Source organism: Aspergillus japonicus (genome assembly GCF_003184785.1).
Source record: "Aspergillus japonicus CBS 114.51 unplaced genomic scaffold BO86scaffold_5, whole genome shotgun sequence".
Taxonomy (NCBI): domain Eukaryota; kingdom Fungi; phylum Ascomycota; class Eurotiomycetes; order Eurotiales; family Aspergillaceae; genus Aspergillus; species Aspergillus japonicus.
The window spans coordinates 1,001,765-1,019,854 of record NW_020291642.1 but is presented as its reverse complement, the minus strand read 5'-3'; the positions used below and the strand labels follow the sequence as shown (position 1 = coordinate 1,019,854).

Here is an 18,090-nt window from a genome sequence, read left to right as displayed (position 1 = left end):
ATGATAATATAACACATTACATCCCCAACCCCAATCCAACCATCCGACAACCCAATCAAACGCCAATCAAATTCTCCTTCCCAACCTTGTGCTCCTGCGATGGATCGAAATCCCCGAATGCCTCCACCGCTTCCCCGCGCAAATACTGCACGGGGGTTTGGAACCCTACGAACCCAATATTCGGACTCGACAGCCCATACCCCATCACCCGCTGCGCTGCCGGCGACCACGACAGCACCTCCTCTGGCACGTTCGCGAGGTAGACGTTTTCCTCCTGGCGCAGGAACCCGCGCGAGAAGAACATTCCATGCACGATGCGGCGTTCCGCGGCGGTGACATTCGCACCGCCCGCATGGTACAGCCCCCCCAGCATGACCCAGCAGTCCGTCACGTCCAGTTCGGCGGCGACCGCCTCGTCGAGCCGGGGCGCCCGATCGGACCCCCACAGATGGCTGCCGGGGATGGCGATCGTGGCGCCGTTCTCCACCGTGGTCCGCACCCCGGGGACCATAAACGCCATCATCACGTCGGAGCCCACCCGGTACCCTTCCGCGGATTGATCCGCGTGGTCGACGTGGTAGTTCTTGTCGTCGCGGTGCAGACGCTGGGCCTGGGCTCCGGGACCGATGTCGAAGGTCATCGCGATGGAGCAGACGGCCTCGCTGGTGTAGGTGTGCTTCGTCTCGCCGTAGAAGTTGGAGGTGGTCTTGTCGATGAAGGTGGCGGTTAGGGCTCGGACGAGCGGGTCGACCAGGAAGGTCTCGCGCACGGTCAGGCTGCGTCCGGCCAGGTTGGTGCATCGTCGGGTTTCGGGGGGGAAGAGGTCGCCCTGAGGTCTTGTTAGATTAGAGCTTTTTCTTTTTTTGGAGTTTTTTTGGGGGGTAGAAGGAGGGTTGGAGGGTGAGTTGACCGGGGGATTGTGATATTACCTTCCATGGTTTATCGGCCTCCAGATATGGCTGCACTTCCGCGTTCGCCGTGTGAACGGTCGCTGCGTCGGTGAAGTTCTTGATCACACAACAACCATCTTGGATGATTGCTTGAATGATAGCATTCACATTGGAGCGATCGATGCGTTGGACTTTGGGGATCTTGACAGCCATAGTGGGTTGGTGATGAGAGTTGTTAGGTTAGAGAGTAAAGCTGCTCTCATAGCCCTTGAATGGGTATATAAAACCATTTCTCGATCTCAATCAACTTCCTATCTCGAATGCGTTCAGTTGTTGTTGAATGCTTGTGGCATGTGGAGCCGTGGCGGGCTATCTTCCCCGCATCTGAACTTGGAATCCGTGGCCGCGATAAGAGGCGATCACAGCCATCAGCCCCGCCGCCGACCAATCGTCACGGGAAGGATTATCAGCGTGTTTGGATTGCTTGCCGTTCCTCTTCTCAACATCATCCTCCAAATGGCTGCAATACAGGGCTCATGTCACAACTGTCGGGCGCGAAAGGTGCGATGCGACCGAAACAGACCCCGGTGTCTCTCCTGTCAGATGCGGGGTGTTGATTGCCAGATACCGGCAGCTTCACCGCGGATACTCTGGCTGCGGCCGCGAAATGCTGCTCATGGCGAGGGTGACGTGGAGGAGTTGCATGCGCGGCGACGGCCTCATTTCACAGGTAAGCTGACCTGTTGGGTACCTGGCTAGATTATTATGGTGTGACAGAGTCTGAATTATGTAGAATACCAACTCAGTTGCAATGCTGCCGATCTGGTATGCATCTTGGGAGGCGTATCGATAGCTGCGGCCCTGGTTGAGCTAGACCAACAGGTTGCTAGCCTCCAAGGTAATGAAGTCACGTCCATTGGACCTTTCCATGCATTTCGGTTCATGGACGACATCTCCTCGCCTCAACCTGAGGCGCAGTCGGACACCAGTGCCTTTGCAGGCCTGAACCCGGCAACATCAGAGGCAATGTATGGACTACCAGACGATCTAGTCTCAACTCCCCAAATTCTAGCACAGATCAATACCCTCGTCTATACCCACTCAGCTTCGGACTCATCCCCATTCACATTCCCCTTGAATATACCACTTGCGCGAAGAACACCAGAAGACCTGGTCGACTTCACGGCCCCCAGCGCAAAACTCCTCCTGGATCACTACCGCCACACTATTATCAATTATCTGGCCCCAGCACGTGTGAAGTCCAAATCCCCTTGGAAGAAAGTCTACATTCCTAGCGTGCTCAGCGCTATCGGTGAGATCCTCCTCCAGGGGGACAGTAGCAACGCGAGAGTGTCCCTTCTCTTCTCGGTCCTTGCGATTAGTGCCTTTAGTCTAGACGGAAAGATGCTACTAGAAGATGAGTACGGCTACCATGCAAGCGCCCACCTCCTGGGAAAAATGTATCGTGCAAGAGCTACTGCACGCTTGAAGCAATCACTAAGGGACCTGTCCGCGCGCGGTTCGAAGAAAGATAAGTATAAGGATATTCTCATGGCACTTCTGAGTATGGTGACTATATGTGTACGTTCTCAATACTGTGTGAAAAAGTTTGGACTTGTGCCCCTAACTGCTATCCAGATAGTCAGCGGCGACATGAACAACGCAGCGCACTATTTACGCGACATCGAGCAGATCATCCACCGGTACGGAACGCGCAAAGTCGCCCGATCGGCGAAAGTGCGCATGCTGCACAGCATCTACCTATACACGCGTGTATTGACGGAGCGGTCGTGCTTCGACAAACTAGACTTGAATGCTACAGCGCGTGACGCTGAGAAGCCCTTCAGCCCCATCGCGCCCTCACTGCAGGTTTCCACGCTGGACTACATGGTGGGGCCTACCTACGTACCTGCTGCAAATAATTGGATACGGGACCTGGAGGATCCTAATCTGGAGTTCCGGTCCCCTTTCGAGGACATCTACTCTTTACCGCAGTCGTTGTTTGAGCTCATCGCCGCGACAACCCGATTAGCATCCAGTTTGAGAAGATCGACCATGCGCGAGTCTTCAGAGCCAGTACACCACAGTGTGCTTCTCGCGAGTATCAGAAACCTGGAGACTCGAATCTGCAGCTGGGAGTACGGCACAGAAAATATCAATAGTGCGGCACCCAGGCCCCCGAGGGAGCGCTCCCCGTACCACCTCGTCCAGGCGGTCCATAAAGCCCTAATCATCCACTTCCGCCGGGCCATCCGGAACGCCAACGCAACCATCCTCCAACCGTATGTCCGCGACGTGATGCTGCATCTGCTAGCATACGACGACTGCAGGCACAGGATTAATGACGAATCGGCAGATACCTGCTGGCCCGCGTTCATGGCTGGCTGTGAAGCGCTGGACCCTCGACTCCAGGAAAAGTTCGCCCAGTGGCTGCATATCGCAGCACAGACGACTGGGATCCGTATGTACAGTGTAGCGCTTGAGGCAATGCGGCAGGTCTGGGATGCGCGGAGGCGTCCTGGAAGGCAGGATGCGGCTTGGTCCCAGGTGCTGTTTGATTCCAGTGATCTGAGGGTGTTGGTGCTGAGCTGAGAGCCTGAGGGAGCTTCTTGTATGACAAAAGTATCTTGATAAGCCCGTACTTTTTATTTGTTCTCATTGGTCATTTGCAATCAGCTTAGCGCGGAGGAACATCGACATCAAGGGACAGTTTGATCCACAGCGACATGACTGGCCCCTAGGACCGAGACAATCATCTCTCCGCATTTCCCCTCACGATAAGCCACCCCCCCCCCTTGATTCTTATCAAGTGCGGGGAAATCTGCAATTGGCAAGCGACACCGAAATCTAGACGCTGATAGCCCTTAGGCTTCTGCCGCGATACGGGATCCTTGCTTCGTCTAGATTGGCTGGATTTCGCTCATCATCCCTGGATTTGGTGGATAGTATATGAAGGGGTCAATGTCGGCATTCCGGGCTTCGGCTTCGGACGGCTGTCGGCGACACAAGCACCAAGATAGGGAAATATGGAGCACGACGCAAAACATGTTGGGGGTGACTATGTCGCTTCCAGTACGCTTGAGGAGAAACGCCTGGATTTGGACCCTGCTCTTTCTATCGGAGAAGGTCAGGTTGACAACGAAGGAGCCAGCCATGGCAACCTTCATCGCACGTTAAGTCCACGGATGATCCACGTACGCATAGTATCCCCATCCTGAGTTTTCTACAGATGAAGTGCTTCCTGCTGATTTTAAGAGCTGCATAGGTGATTTCCCTCGGCTCCAGCATCGGAAGCGGTCTCTTCATCGCGACGGGCAAAGCCCTGGCAGAGGGCGGTCCCGGCAACATGTTCCTGGGCTACCTCGTGGTCTGCCTCGGGGTCTGGGCAAATCTGCAGACGTTGACGGAGATGACGATCGCATTCCCGACCTCGGGGAATTATATTGACTATGCGGATCGGTGGGTGGACCCGGCGTTGGCATTTGGGGCCGGGTTCGCGGAGTGGCTGGGTGAGTTGCTGTCTTCGCTCTGACATAGGGTATAGATACGGGCTGATTGTGTCGTTTCGCATAGGATGGACGTCGGTGTTTGCATCCGAGGGGACGTTTTTGGTTATCCTGGTGAACTTCTGGGCGGGAGGTGTGGTGCCGGAGGCTGCTTTGCGTGAGTTTGTCCCACTCCTTGCCTTGTGGTTCTGCGTCTTCTTTGTTTGAATATTTCGCTTTTATTGGAGAGAAACGGGACTGATGGCCACATACACAGTCACCATCTTCCTGGTAATCTGTTTTGTGGTATTCCTCATGCCCACCAGCTTTTTCGGATGGCTTGAATACATCGGCTCCTTGGTCAAAGCCTTCCTCTTTGTCTTCATCACGATCATCTCGCTGGCCATCATCGGCGGCGCGGGTCCGACAGGATACGTACGAGACGGTAGCACCTGGACCGAGCTGCCTGCCTTCAAGAACAGCTTCGGAGTACTTGATCCCCCCAAACTATCCTTTTTCTTTTTTTCCTACTTATCCGTAATCTATATCCTATAGGGCTTCTCTAATGCCGCATTGCTCGCCATTTGGGCGGTTGGCGATCAAGTCTTCATCGGGGTCATGGCCGGCGAGGCCGAGTCCCCACGCTACTCCATGGCGCACGCGTCCAACCTCATCCCCTGGCGCGTCGCCGTGTTCTATCTGCTGTCTGTCGTGCTGGTCTCCCTGATCGTGCCATCCACCGACTCCCGGCTGCTGGGCGGCTCGAGCGTTGCCTCGTCCCCATTTGTCATCGCCGTCCAGGATGCCGGCATCCCGGGGGTCCCGGATCTAATCAATGCGTGCATGATCATCGGCATTCTGGCGATCGCGCTGGAGTGTATCTTCCTGCCGTCGCGAATCCTCCGCACCATGTCTCTCCAGGGACTGTTGCCCGCTTTTGTGGCGCAGGTGGATAAGAAGGGTCGACCGAGGTGGGCGCTGGCCATCACCGCGGTCGCGGGGGTGGCTCTGACGTACATGAGTCTGAGCGGTATGCCGTCCATGCTGTCTTTCAGCACATTCTAATCGCATGCTGACTCTGCCTATAGCCGGGGGCACGGAGGTGCTCAACTGGCTGATCGCAATCACCAGCGCGTCTTTCTTCATCAACTGGGCGATCATCGCCGTCACCTCATTTCGCTTCCGGGCGGCGATGCGAGCACAGCAGAGCCCACTGTTCGAGACTCCTTATGCGTGGCAGTCGCTCCTGTGGCCTCTCGCCCCCGTGACCAGTCTTGTGGTTTCGAGCGTTCTACTAGTCTGTCTTCTTTACACGAGTGTCAAGCCAGTGGTGAGTTGTCGCAGTTTTTTTCTTATCCTCGGAAGGGTGAAGCTTGTGGAGAGATGACCGCTGACACGGGCCTTAATGTCTATGTCACAATAGAGCGGAGGCAGCTTTACAGCGTACAGCTTCTTCTCAGCTACGATCGGACTGATTCTCATCGTGGTATCTACCATCGCCTACAAGATCCTCCGACGGACGCCCTGGAGGGACCCCGCGACGGCGGATCTGGTCACCGGCCGTCGGGAGCTAAGTACAGAGGAGTTGCGGATGTTGGATGCTTACTACGGACGACCGCTGTGGCGGAGAATGGGGACTTATCTGCGAGTTTGGTGAGGAGATAGGACCGCCGGGTTTGAGGAGTGACTTCATATGGGCGATGTTATAGGTGGTAGTATGCAGCTACCTCGGCGATATGAGCCAATCACCTTTCCGCTCTGACGCCGAGAGTGAACATCCTACCCTGTTTATGCATGCAATGAATAGGATTGAACAACAGCCAGTGCTCTTTCAGTGCCGATGATAGTGGATTAATTTTCTCTCTTGGGAGTAAGGATGCGTTATCATGCAGGCTTGATATCAGGTGTGATGTAGCCTGATGAGGGGGAGTTTTCCCCGCATTCCCATATCACCTCACATCATCAAAGTAATGTAAATACCCAGACTCTACCAAGAGATCTATTGAAAGAGTGTTAGAACAGCTCGACCAAGTCAACTGTTCATTCGAGACGAATACAGACGGCTTGTTCAGTGAACATGGCAACTACCAATCCGTTCCCAATGCTTCCCATCCACCTCATCACCGCCCACTGGCCATACCTCAGTGCAGGCCTGCTCCTACTAGTTACACTGCATCTCATTCAGAGACGAAGGCCAACCACGGCTCATAATGACATCAAGAAGAACCCCCAAGTATCTCAAATTGACCCCCTCGTCAACTTCGACTGGACCAAAACCGAACCCCTTGTCCTCCGACCCTTCAAACCCCGCTACCACATCACGATGGGTACACTCCCGTTCCCCAACTGCTCTCCCCTCCCCATCCAACCCAAGCAATCGTTAACCAGAGAACAGGAATCGAAAGCACCACCCTCTCAGAGATCGTCCAAATCGACAAACACTACCTCTCCCGCATCCAGCTCCGCACCGCCCTCATCCAGCACAAAAGACCCGCCGTGCTGGGCAGCACCCCGCGCGCCGTCCCCGCCGTCCGCGAGCTCTACACCTTTTTGGTGAATGACTACCTCCCGCAGCGGTACGGGGCGATCTTCCACCGCCACCCAACAGCGGGGGTAGTCAACACCATCACCGGAGAGATCATCCCCTGCACCCCACCCGCCGACCCCGAAGAAGCCCTGGCGATCCTCGGCCGCCAAGTCGAAGAGGACTTCTTGCTGCTTCTGCCCCCTCCCACCTCAGAGCCGGACACCGAAACAGAGGGCAAAGCAGAGGTGACGAAGCAAATGTCGCTCGAAGCGTTCATCGGCTGCTTTCCGAACGGCTTCAGCTGGGCGGATAAGTTCGCGAAGTCGCTGGCGGCGATCCACGTCCCCGTGCCGGATTACACGGCCAAGCTGAGGGGCAGTATGGATCGGTATCTGGGGCGGTTGGGGGTGGGGACCGTTGTCAAGCGGGCGAATGTAGGTTCTCCTCAACTCCGCCCCTCGTTTTATGGTTTGTTGTGGCGGTGGAAGAGGATGAGCTTTGCTAATACTTGAGTCGGAAGTGGACCGTGTCCGTGGACGGGGAGCTGCATGCCCCCGACAGTATGCATTTGTATGAAGGGGAGACGGTGGAGGAGGTGGAGGAGTTGGATCTGGCCAAGGTTTGTCTTTCTGCGCTTTGCCTCGGCGGCAGTTTTGAAGGGGGTGGACTGCCTCGAGTTCTGGGAAAAGCGTGGCTGATGGGGAATAATGCACAGGCCCGGTTACGATGTGAGCGACAGGTGCTCTTCCGATTGCCCAATTCTAACGCGGTGGTGTTTGTGGTCCGCACGTATATGTATCCCTTGCAGGAGATCAAGGAGGAAGGCAACGGGCCGCGGATGGTGGAGGCCATCGCCGGGCTGAAGGCGGGCAGCTCGCCCGGGTTCCACTTCTACAAGCGCGCGGCCGTCTGGCAGAGGGTGGTGAGTGAGTTTTTGGTTGGGGAGGGGGAAAGTGGTACAGAGTAGGATATTTACCAGGTTTCCAAGTGCTGTGTACTGGCCTACTGAGCTGCCTGTCAACTCTATTCCTCATGCGAGCATAGAAAGGTTCCACTGGGAAAAGAGATCCGTCAAATACTCCGTACCGCACCGTGAAATCTAAACATGGTCACGACTCTATCTACCCTAACACGATACCAAAACCTCAACCCATCACCTCCTTACCTCTCCAACCCCCCCACGAACTCCCCAATAACCCCCACCAACCCCTTGATCCAACTCAAATGCGGCGAATGATCCGTCCTCGCCCGATACACCACCACCTCACCCCTCCCCTCCCCGCGCAACCGCGCATTCAGCGCCTGCACCATCCCCTCCTGGTACGCCGCCGCCAGAGCCCGATCCTCTTCCAGCACGAGATACCCGCACGGCAGCGCGGCGTACGCATCGTTCGTCAACACCCCCGTCATGATCGGCGCGGCCGTGAGCGAGGCCGCCCACTTCTGCCCCTCCTCGCGCGGCAGCTGGCCGAACATGTACGTGGCGGCGTCGACGGTGCTGAGCAGACCTTTAGGGCCGTGTTTCTTTTCTTTTTGTTTCCAATTCTTAGCATTCTTTTCTCCAAATGAGGGTGATTGGGGAAAACACACATGGGCTTTACAAAAAGGCGGGACGACGAAACTCCCGTCCTCGGGCTGGAAGTAGCTTGTTACGGATTCGCCGATGGGGACGAGGAAGGCCCCGTAGTAGAAGATTCCGAGGATGCCGGCGGATGCCTTGGTGGATGGGGAGGCTTGTGGGTGGTCCTGGTATTTTGGGGTGGCGGCCTGCGTGGCGACCCACCCGCCAGAGGAGTGCGCGACGAGCAGGACTTGTTTGTTCTCTTGGAGGATGAGCCGGTCGAGGAGGGTCTGGATGACGGCGACGTCGGCTGCGTCGCTGGGGTAGCCGGTTGGCGGTGGGGGGCGGTCGAAGTCCGGATTGCTGGTGTTGCCGACGTTGAGTTGGGTGAGGTCGCTGGTTGGGCGTTGCGGGCAGTGGACCTCGTAGCCTTGGGAGGTGAGGTGGTTGAGGAAGGGGGTGTAGGGGGTGGGAGTGTGGTAGCTGCCGTGGCAGATTATGATGGTGGGTAGTGGGGTGCGTTTCATTCTGATGTAGTGGTGGCTTATGGGGCTGTGAGCGGCTGATTGAAAGGGATGAGTGGTGAACTTCTGGAGGTCAGAAGAGAGGGTTATATAGGTATTGGTGGTGCTGTAGATGCTGCTGCTGATTGTATTTACTGACTGGATATTTTGTGGAGTTGGGAGTGCTAGGGCGTGTCTAGGGTCCGGTGGATCCACGTTACATTCTACCACATTGGCCAGTTCGTCAGTGGTATAAATTTCGTACTAGTGCTTATTTTCAGCCACTGCATGTGGAGAGCCTGTTCAACCCCACGCCATAAATATACAAGACTGCTGTTTACCCTCGGCCTCGGACAAATCGTCTGTTATCTCGCGCTGACCATCGTTTCTTCCACATATAGTTGAAAGACATTGAATCACTACCTAATAGGTATTTCTGACATGTTGCCACAAAGAGCCGATACACCGGGTTGTGCCTGCCGGAGACGTGGGAGCGTTCCGGGGGGGTGCGCACTAGAGATGCTTGAGATAGGATTTTTGGTGAGGGAGACGGAAAAGGTGCTGGTGGTAGAGTCTGGAGGTTTCGAGACAGCGGTAAGAGGGATGTGTCCAGGTTTTGTTGGAAGTGGATAGGTAGGCAAGCTGGATTGATGATGCTGCAATCACGGGCAAGGGCTTAGGTCGAGATGAGATTGCCATAATGGGGGTAGGTAGAAAGAGTGAGCGGACTTGGGGCTCAGGACAACTACATCAGTATTCGTATTGCTAGATTTGCAGGCACAAGACTCCATGTCACACAGATGTAACATTTGTTCCAAAGTTGACAAAAAAGTCCTGAGGAGTCGATCACAGACACAGACAACAAGATATCACCTCTAAGATAGCATCCCCCACTTTCTTTCGAACTTATGCAAAGATCAAACTTTTCATTACGTAGACACTATCTGTTAGAAAATACGTAACGCCAACGAAGTGACGCAAAAAAAAAAAGCGAACATTGAGAAATCATAATAATAGATCATTATCAATTCAAAAAGCTAAATATAAATACTAGGCATTAAGCATATCTTAGAGTCCACAAGGAACCATACAAACGACGAACAATGACACTACTTCAAGAACCTTTAAAAGGCCCAGCAGCAGCAGCAGCATCACCCCCACAGCCAAGTAGCGCGGTTCAACATCCCGCATAACACAGACCCTCCTCCTCATCAAACATGCTCGCGACCGCCAGCGGCAGCGCCGGGAGCTCGTCGGGCTCGACCGCGAGTGGCTCCGAGACTTCCTCCTCGAAGTCGTCCGGCAGCATGTACTCCTGCGCGATGGTCTCGTAGATGCGGCCCGTGACGATCCCCATCAGCGTCAGCCGGCCGATCACCGCCAGGACGCGGACGACGCTGTTCCGCTTTATGAGAGCTGGGTTCAGCAGGACCTGTCGGATGTGGGCCACGAGAACGGTCAGCCGGCTTTCGGGCAGTCGGTCGACGAGCACCAGCTCCGCCTCGAGGTTGCGCTCCAGCCCCGTGCGGAAGAACCGCTTCGTGAAGCCCCGCCCGCCGGAGGGGCGGAGCAAGACGCCTGCCTCGCGCTGCTGCAGGCCCAGGGCCCAGTTGTCCCCGCGCCATTTGACGATGAACAGTGCGATGTCGCTGTTTGCCAACTCTTCTTCTTGTTGTTCGTCGTTGGGGCTGGCGATGTCGGCCGTGTTCTCGACGGGGCGGTCCTCCACTTCGATGGGTTGGTTTGCCATGGTTGCTCCAGTGGCTGGCGTGAGGTGGGGCTTGGGTTGTCGGTGTTGATGTGGGATGATGGAAATACTGGCATGACTGTTATATAAAGGTATCCAATTGTCTTGTAGTGGATTATGAGAGGCATTCCGAACGCAGGGTAATCTACGTTCGTTGATAATGCCATGTGCAGCTTTTGGTAGAAGGTGTAACAGTCAAGGATCGTTGAAACAAAGCAGATCGAAGGCTCTATGAACATGAGATTAGGCTCGCTTGGAAGTACAGTTTGATAAATAATGCACTAGGCTTACGGCAGACAATCCTTTATATCACTTCTTAGAGATTGGTGGCACTTTCCTCTCTGAAGCAGCAAAAAGTAGGTTAAAAAGTCCCACTTTCTTCTTGAAAATACAAAGCGTACGTAAGGCACGTAATAGAGACCTTGACTCAATCTGCAGACCGGAAGTCACTCTATAGATGATAGAAATGAAATTCTTGTAAGAAAGGATCGTTCCGAGCAACCCGGGCTTGCGTCTGGAATAACCCGCAAGACCCATTTCCCCTAGTGGATATCAACATTATGACTATGTACCGTACATGATAGAAATATTATAGAAAAATTTGATCCCGTTCCAATCGCCTCAAGGTAGCAAAGCTGGTTGTCCTGTTGAGGCCTGAGTCACCCTACTCCTAGCCCTATCCTTGATGAAATTGCCTGACTTTTCCGCAGACACTGCGGTTGCCGGTATACAGGCCCTGACAACTCTACTCATTAGCCTGAATCCCACACCTAAATCCGAAAAAATAAAAAAAAAAAAAACAGACGATCTTGACATTCCCCTTACATAGTATCCCAGGTTAACGCCTCAAACCAACAACCCCACAACAACAGGCGCCACGCCCCAAAGCGCCGTGCGCGCGCCCAGCAACCGTCCGGCCCCGTTCTGCTCCACGGGGAAGGCGTCCGGGTCGTCCGTGTTGCAGTGGCCCTCGGTCTCGGTCGAGCTCAGCGTGCAGTTGGCGGTGCGGCCGTCGGCGCTCTCGAAGGTCAGCACGGCGCTGTACCAATCCACCGTGACCGAGGCGTCGCCGCAGATGGACTTGGTCTGGACGCCGGTGTTGCGGCCGCACGACTTCTTGAACGGCTTCGACGAGCCCTTGCAGCCGAACAGCTCGTCCTCGAGGATCACCGAGCAGTGCGAGACGTACGAGTTGGCCGGCGGGTTGGTCGTCCGGATCTTGATCTCCGCTGCGGTGAGGGTCTGCGCGAGGGCGAAGAGGGCGCCGAGCTTGAGGAGGTGCATGGTGGTCGGTTAAGGGCTTGAGGGGTTTGGCGTGGGAAGTGGGAGCTGCCGCATAAGAAGTCAGAGGAGGGGAGTAGGAGGGAGTGTTCAGGCCGAGAATTGTGGTTTATATGCTTTCTGGTCTACTACGGGCAATTCTCGGCTATTCCGGCACGGTGAGTCGGGTGCTCGGGACCCTGAAGGGTTTTTGTGTAGACAGACGACCAGTCATAATGAGGCTTATCGGGCGTTGAAAGGCTCCACTGTAGTGTCTACTAGTATTGTTTGAAGAGTCTGGCGATGGTTTGTGGGCCATGTACAGTACAGTTTGGACTGTTGACATTTGGTACGGTCCTGTGCACTTCCAGAGCATCCGTGCCGGCGATCCGCATCGGGCTTGGCAGGGTGCGGCTTGGCCGACAGGGTCCTCTTTCACTACAAGAGGTAAATAGCCATTACTGTAAGGAGAGCGCATTGGCGATACAAGAAATACAAAATAAATGAGTTGTTGGACTAATGTAAATGTTCAAGGGTTTCATTCCTCTTGTTTGTCTGAATACGGAGTAAGATACAGCGAAGGGAAAGGGGTTTATCTCCCTCAGACCACAAGCTCGTCTAGGGCTCCGAGACATCCGGTTAGGGGTCCACTTCCTCCGACTGATGTCGAATGAAGAAGTTGTTCCTGATCCAGGATGGGAAAGACGACCTACAAAAAAGGCAAATCGGAATCTAATAGTCTGGGTCACACGGCTTCGTCGAGTCTAGATAAGCATAGGTAGATAGTAGAATTAAATCCCGCAAAAGGACGAGTCATTGGCAAATTAGCAGTTATCGTTGGTGTTAGAAGCTATTAGGGCAAGGTCACGAGCATTGAAGCTGTGCCTGAAGCCTGTGTATGGGTAAATATACTTTACCCAGGTAGATGTATCATCCTGACCAAACTCACAGATACTCTGTAAGTGCAATCGACAAGACCTCTACAGTATCCAGCAGTCAAGCCACGATCACGCGAGAAGCGAACGCAAACCAGACCACCGCTGACCGACCTAACATCACCTCAGCTCTCATCCTCAACAAAATGAAACCCCGATAATTAGGTACGGCATTCCTCTACACCATCACCACCCCACAATTCTCACAACACCCACTCTCATCCCCACTCTCCGAGTCTGACTCAAAATAACTCTCCTCAGAAGCACCCACCAAGCCCACCGACTCACTCAACGTCCGCCTCAGCGAGCGCAGCAACTCCTCCACCCGACCCCGGTCCTGCACGAGACAGAGCACCTTACAAAGGCCCCGCCGGCACCCATCCTCTGCCTTCAGGTTCTGGAACCACACGTGGCCCCCAACCGCGATCCCCAGCACAAACTCCGGTAGCAGCGCGGAGTCCCCCACCACCAGCTGCTGCTGGACGAGGGCCAGCTTCCGCTGCCGGAGCTCGCGCAGCTGCAGCTCCGGACTGGCCCCCTGTGCGGCGGTGGCGTCGTGGCAGATGATCTGGATGACGGCGATGTTGTCCTTCCCATTTTTGGGGTGGGGGTCTACGAGGTCGATGATCTCGTAGGGGAGCGGGGTGTTTGTTGCGGACTCGAAGAACCGGCGGGTGAGGAGGCGGTAGTTCTGGGTCTGGCTGTCGCTGCTGCCGGGCAAGACAAACGCGCGGCCGAGAATCTGCGCCCACAGTTTGGCGGTCTCGCGAGCGGTCGTGTGGTTGTTGGACTGGATGGCTTCGAGGTAGATCCGGATGTGCTCGTCGGCCCAGTAGGACCATGCGCGCTTGGCCGGGTCGGTGATTTTGTCCTGGGGAGGTAAGGTTAGTTCGATTGTTTGGGTGGTGGATCTTTGGGTTTCTTGGGATGGGGTGGCCATTTTGATGGGGGGTTTTCTTGTTGAGTGAGAGACCTTGAGGCACGGGGGTGGTTCTGGGGATAAGCTCTGCTGGTTTGAGGCTTGAGGATGCTGTAGTGCATGGTGGTGGGCATTGCAAATGGGAGTATTTAAACCCTACATGATAGGGAAGATGATGTTGATGAGAAAGAAGTGTGTAGAAAGAGACTTGGTGTAGGTTCTCTGCCCGATGTGAAGGAGGGTTGAAGAGGGACAGATGTGTTCATTATGGTTATACAACCGTGAAGGGCCCTTGCAATTCTGTTTATACTCGATACTGCATTGTGAGTAGTGCTCTGTCTTTCTAGAGACGAAGAAGACGCATGCAAAAGGCTTAACTGTTGAGCGGCATGCTTGTGATGTATGCCTTTGTCACTTTCCTTTGTTCGATCTGGCTTGGTATAGCTCTTTGTTCTTAGATGTTGCTGTACCCGACTTGGCTTCATCCGCATCCTTACTTAGGGACTACGGCAGGCTGACCACTCATTGACACTCTTGTCAACCTCTTCACGCTCATGAAGGAGTCTGGCTGGGTGTGAATGGAGCATAGATAAGCAATTGCTTAGTTACATTAGCGCCTTGGCTATAAGTCCACATTGCACAATTCAGCCCTTGGCCCTTGCTCCTTCAGCAGAGAGGTAAATTGAGAATAGATATGCTTTTGTGTTGGGTCGAGTAAGTCACTAAATCGCAAATTGCTGCTAGATCGCAAGGAGGTTACTGCATTGGTACCCTCCGTGGCCGCCAACTCTACCACTCCCGAAGCTTCAAAGTCAGGATTGGATGTCGAGGAACTTGCTGATATAGATCTAGATAGTGAACTTGACACAAAGTCATTATTTTCAGAATGGGTTTGAAATAGGATCATGAGTTTAAGAATGAGTCAGATTGACATCAACTAGCATCATTGGTCTAGTGGTAGAATTCATCGTTGCCATCGATGAGGCCCGTGTTCGATTCACGGATGATGCAATATTCTTTTGCCCTTTCTTTTTCCCTCCCGTCCACCCGATCCTCTCTGCTCTGTTCTATTCTGTCTCCTTCCTTCTGCGTTTTTTTTCTTTTTCTTTTTCTTTTTCTTTCGACATCCATCTTAATTTTCTGTTTCAGTGTATATTCTATCCTGCCATCGATGGACGCCTCGGTTCCTTTCCTACAGTATCACCCACCGCGAACCCTAGGACACATTCTCGTACGATTCAAACATCCGCAAACACCCAATTAGTATCTCCCGAGAGATCCCACATATTAAACAGGTCGCCCGGCAGTTCAGAGAAATCAAAGTCCTCAAGCGACGGCACAATACTGGAGTGCATACTTGGCGCAGACATAGCGTGACCCAGCATGTCGTTCTCCTGGTCCGGCTCTTTCACCGTCTCTGCGAGATTGTCAGTGCCCGATACAGTTACAGTCCCTGTCGTAACTCAACCTACCTGAGCCCCCAAATCCCACAGTACAATTAACCCCGCTGTCATCTTCTGCCACTGCATCCTCGCCCGAGCCATCCACCTTCCGCACCATGACGCTGATGGCCAGCCAGGCCTGCCTCGCCTCCGCCGACTCCCCCTGATACTGACTCAGGATCCCCTGTGAAGTGCGTAGCGCGAGCAGCAGCGCCTCCGTCCCCGGGTTGTAAGCATGCAAGCCAACCCCGCCCTCCCGCCTCCGCAAATGCAGCTCGAAACACACCACCATGGCAGCAAAGATAAAATCATGGGTCGTCAACGAGGTCACGAACCAGCGACACCGCGCCAGCACCCCGCCCGGCTGAACCTGCGCGTCGATCGTCGCCTGATGCCGCAGCAGCCGCAGCGCGGCGTCCAGACACACTCCCCTCGACGACGCGGCACCTCGTAGCTCCAAGCGGCGGCCCTCGCCGAGTCCTCGCCGATGCAGAATACACCGCGACTTCTGGTAGAGGATCTCGAGATTATAGCGTAACATCACGAGATGCGGCAGCTCCGTGACCGAGGCGCCGACCTCGCGGAACCGCAGGACCGCCGGCGTCCCCGCGTAGGCGGCATCGAGCTGCTGATCCAGTTGACTTACCTGACTGGGGGATGTGGGGTGTGTCGAGGCGACGTGATCCGCAATGCGGCCGAAGACCTCCGCCAGCCGGCTCTTGGCGATGAGATACAGGACCGGCGTGAATTCGGTCTCTGGGCGGGGTGGCGGGAGACTGGTGGAGGGTGGACCGAAGTCCTCGTCCAGCAGGTTGCGCGGGGGCCGCGTGTCGGCCACCCCGCTGGCGATCATGCGCGGCAGTCCGATCTGGAACGAGAACAGCGCGTCGAGCTGCGCCACGAGCGACCACAGGCGCCGGCGCATTTCGGCCTCGAAGCAGGAGAGTCGTGGGGAGTACCCTGCGCCGTCGCGGTGGAGCCCGGCCCGCATCGCGAGGCGGATGGTCATTCCCATCGGGAGCCAGACTTCGTGCTGTGCGTCTTTGCTTCGGAAGTACTCGGTTTGCGTGTACAGGGCCAGCGCTTCGAGGGTGTATTTGGTTGGGGTGGTGTATTTGGCGGTGACGAGGCAGTAGGCGGCTTGCAGGCGGAAGGTCTCGCATTGGGTTGCGGGGGTGGTGCTGTTGTTATTGTTGTCGATGGGGTCCGGGGTGGTGGAGCCTTCGGTGCGCTGGTGCAGGTGGATCGCGAGGTTCATTATGCTGAAGAGGAGGCTGAGCCATGTGGGGCTGATGGACTGGGGTTCGGTCCAGAAGTGGTCATACTGGGCTTTCGTCAGTGGCTACGGTAAGCACGAGTTGTGGTGGTGGGTGAGAAACCTCGTGCTGGAAGGTAGGCGCGTGGATGATCACTGGCGGGATGAGATTAATTGACTTGCTAGTATATTGGAGCTGAGTAAACTCACGAACACCTGGTTCCATTGAACTAAAGAACCGCGATACTAACCGGTCAACGATGGGTCGTGGCGGGATATGAGCCAGGATCCCCTCCATTCCACCCGGTGGAGACAGCCCCAGTAGCAACGCGGAACCTTGCGGGACGGCATCTGCATCAGACGTAGTGTAAGGTGACTCAGAGTCAACGCACTCCTTAATCTCAGCGATCTGTTCATATTAAGTAAATGGACAAGTGAACAGTGTCAAGACTCTACCAGTACGTGAGTGTAACATACGCTAACCTGAAGTGCAGCCCAGTGCGCACCCGAAACATAGCTCATACCCGTCGGATCCACACGCATGCTTCCCAACGAGCTGGTGATTGCGTCTTGCTCATCTGCATGGCCAATCTGGCTCTCCTGCGCCGTGTGCAGGGGGTTACCCTCGTGGCTCGAGCGCCCACCCTTCTGCAAGACCGTCACAAGCTCCTCGAGTTGCCGAATGCGTTGACTCAAGTGCCGCGCTGACGCAGGAGGGTTGCGACGTGAAGCCGCCAAAGCTGGCCCGGCATAGACACATTCTAGACCACGCTTGACACAACTGCTACATGGTTGGAGACGATCACATCGCAGTCTTGCATAGGTCAGTACCCGGGGCGTTTCGGGAGATCGAGGGTAGTTACTTTTTCTGACGACAAAAGGTACAAGATAGGGCTGTTCTTACTGGAGGCTGCAGCGATGCCATCAGTCTGTAGTTCGGTTGTCGTCCAGGGAAGACCCAGTCACGCTGTGGCTTGTTCGGCGTGAACGATCAATGTGCGGGTGCGGGGTTGTCAGCCGCCGCTTATGTCAGCCCCACACCCTCCATGTTCCACCTGAGGCTTGTTTTGATGCCACTCGATGCCGTTCTCGAATGGCTGTCATATCCGTACCGTAGTCAATGTTCTAATGCGATCAAAAAGACAAACCGGTCACGTTCCCAAGCCCTACTGGATGTTTGCTTCACCCGTGAAACCCAATCCGTTGCGTACTTGAATCATTGCCTAATCCGGGAGATATGCTACCAGCCAGGTTGGCATGTCATCTTTCCCAAGAGACCCCAAGACTCTAGACCAAGCCAAGCGTAGATCCACTGATCCACAGTATATGACCTACAAGCTAGAAGTAGCTCCTGAGTCCTCTCAGAGGATGTGTGCTTCCTCGACGCCAGCTGAGCACCTCTGGACTTCCCGTCCAGGCCTAGCGCCGGCCCGGAGATGCTAGCGCCGGAAGCAGACCCGCCCCGTCGCATCGGGTCCGGACCCATGCTCCGGGGTCGTTGCTCTCGACGCGCATAGTATAAATGCTCAACCCTACCAGGGTACTGTACGTAACCCACTGCACCAC

General features: G+C 55.0%; 9 protein-coding genes and 1 non-coding gene across 10 annotated transcripts; 4 read left to right on the top strand and 6 right to left on the bottom strand.

Annotated features, from left to right (window-relative positions):
* Positions 1-44: 44 nt before the first annotated feature.
* Positions 45-1,103, bottom strand: BO86DRAFT_437074 (phytanoyl-CoA dioxygenase family protein; the record flags this gene model as incomplete). The annotated part of the gene is made up of 2 exons (XM_025676045.1): positions 45-829; positions 930-1,103. 2 exons carry the CDS (start codon positions 1,101-1,103, stop codon positions 56-58), a joined length of 948 nt encoding a protein of 315 aa, XP_025531721.1. The 3' UTR covers positions 45-55.
* A 303-nt stretch (positions 1,104-1,406) lies between these two features.
* Positions 1,407-3,642, top strand: BO86DRAFT_437069 (Zn(II)2Cys6 transcription factor; the record flags this gene model as incomplete). The annotated part of the gene is made up of 3 exons (XM_025676044.1): positions 1,407-1,620; positions 1,684-2,471; positions 2,529-3,642. 3 exons carry the CDS (start codon positions 1,407-1,409, stop codon positions 3,480-3,482), a joined length of 1,956 nt encoding a protein of 651 aa, XP_025531720.1. The 3' UTR covers positions 3,483-3,642.
* A 267-nt stretch (positions 3,643-3,909) lies between these two features.
* On the top strand, positions 3,910-6,032 carry BO86DRAFT_437064 (proline-specific permease; the record flags this gene model as incomplete). Its single annotated transcript, XM_025676043.1, has 7 exons — positions 3,910-4,084; positions 4,156-4,399; positions 4,464-4,553; positions 4,653-4,864; positions 4,931-5,405; positions 5,464-5,709; positions 5,806-6,032. The coding sequence occupies exons 1-7, from the start codon at positions 3,917-3,919 to the stop codon at positions 6,030-6,032; spliced, it is 1,662 nt and encodes a 553-aa protein (XP_025531719.1). The 5' UTR covers positions 3,910-3,916.
* A 315-nt stretch (positions 6,033-6,347) lies between these two features.
* BO86DRAFT_406968 (heme-dependent oxidative N-demethylase family protein) lies at positions 6,348-7,869 on the top strand (the record flags this gene model as incomplete). Its single annotated transcript, XM_025674226.1, has 4 exons — positions 6,348-6,702; positions 6,771-7,336; positions 7,423-7,521; positions 7,618-7,869. Exons 1-4 carry the CDS (start codon positions 6,453-6,455, stop codon positions 7,867-7,869), a joined length of 1,167 nt encoding a protein of 388 aa, XP_025531718.1. The 5' UTR covers positions 6,348-6,452.
* A 194-nt stretch (positions 7,870-8,063) lies between these two features.
* On the bottom strand, positions 8,064-8,990 carry BO86DRAFT_304486 (alpha/beta hydrolase; the record flags this gene model as incomplete). Its single annotated transcript, XM_025667621.1, has 2 exons — positions 8,064-8,426; positions 8,493-8,990. 2 exons carry the CDS (start codon positions 8,988-8,990, stop codon positions 8,064-8,066), a joined length of 861 nt encoding a protein of 286 aa, XP_025531717.1.
* Positions 8,991-10,143: 1,153 nt separating this feature from the next.
* BO86DRAFT_396109 (uncharacterized protein) lies at positions 10,144-10,716 on the bottom strand (the record flags this gene model as incomplete). Its single annotated transcript, XM_025673377.1, has 1 exon — positions 10,144-10,716. The coding sequence occupies one exon, from the start codon at positions 10,714-10,716 to the stop codon at positions 10,144-10,146; it is 573 nt and encodes a 190-aa protein (XP_025531716.1).
* A 487-nt stretch (positions 10,717-11,203) lies between these two features.
* On the bottom strand, positions 11,204-12,048 carry BO86DRAFT_386112 (uncharacterized protein). The gene is made up of 2 exons (XM_025671260.1): positions 11,539-12,048; positions 11,204-11,449 (listed from the first exon to the last, which is right to left on the bottom strand). Exon 1 carries the CDS (start codon positions 11,995-11,997, stop codon positions 11,560-11,562), a length of 438 nt encoding a protein of 145 aa, XP_025531715.1. The 5' UTR covers positions 11,998-12,048; the 3' UTR covers positions 11,204-11,449; positions 11,539-11,559.
* Positions 12,049-12,969: 921 nt separating this feature from the next.
* BO86DRAFT_396107 (uncharacterized protein) lies at positions 12,970-13,848 on the bottom strand (the record flags this gene model as incomplete). The annotated part of the gene is made up of 2 exons (XM_025673376.1): positions 12,970-13,022; positions 13,125-13,848. 2 exons carry the CDS (start codon positions 13,846-13,848, stop codon positions 12,970-12,972), a joined length of 777 nt encoding a protein of 258 aa, XP_025531714.1.
* Positions 13,849-14,767: 919 nt separating this feature from the next.
* BO86DRAFT_t50 lies at positions 14,768-14,838 on the top strand. The gene has a single exon. It is a non-coding gene; the product is annotated as a tRNA-Gly (tRNA).
* Positions 14,839-14,981: 143 nt separating this feature from the next.
* BO86DRAFT_354716 (Zn(II)2Cys6 transcription factor) lies at positions 14,982-17,473 on the bottom strand. The gene is made up of 6 exons (XM_025669590.1): positions 17,388-17,473; positions 17,002-17,338; positions 16,735-16,933; positions 16,649-16,680; positions 15,300-16,593; positions 14,982-15,244 (listed from the first exon to the last, which is right to left on the bottom strand). Exons 1-6 carry the CDS (start codon positions 17,447-17,449, stop codon positions 15,066-15,068), a joined length of 2,103 nt encoding a protein of 700 aa, XP_025531713.1. The 5' UTR covers positions 17,450-17,473; the 3' UTR covers positions 14,982-15,065.
* Positions 17,474-18,090: the final 617 nt, after the last annotated feature.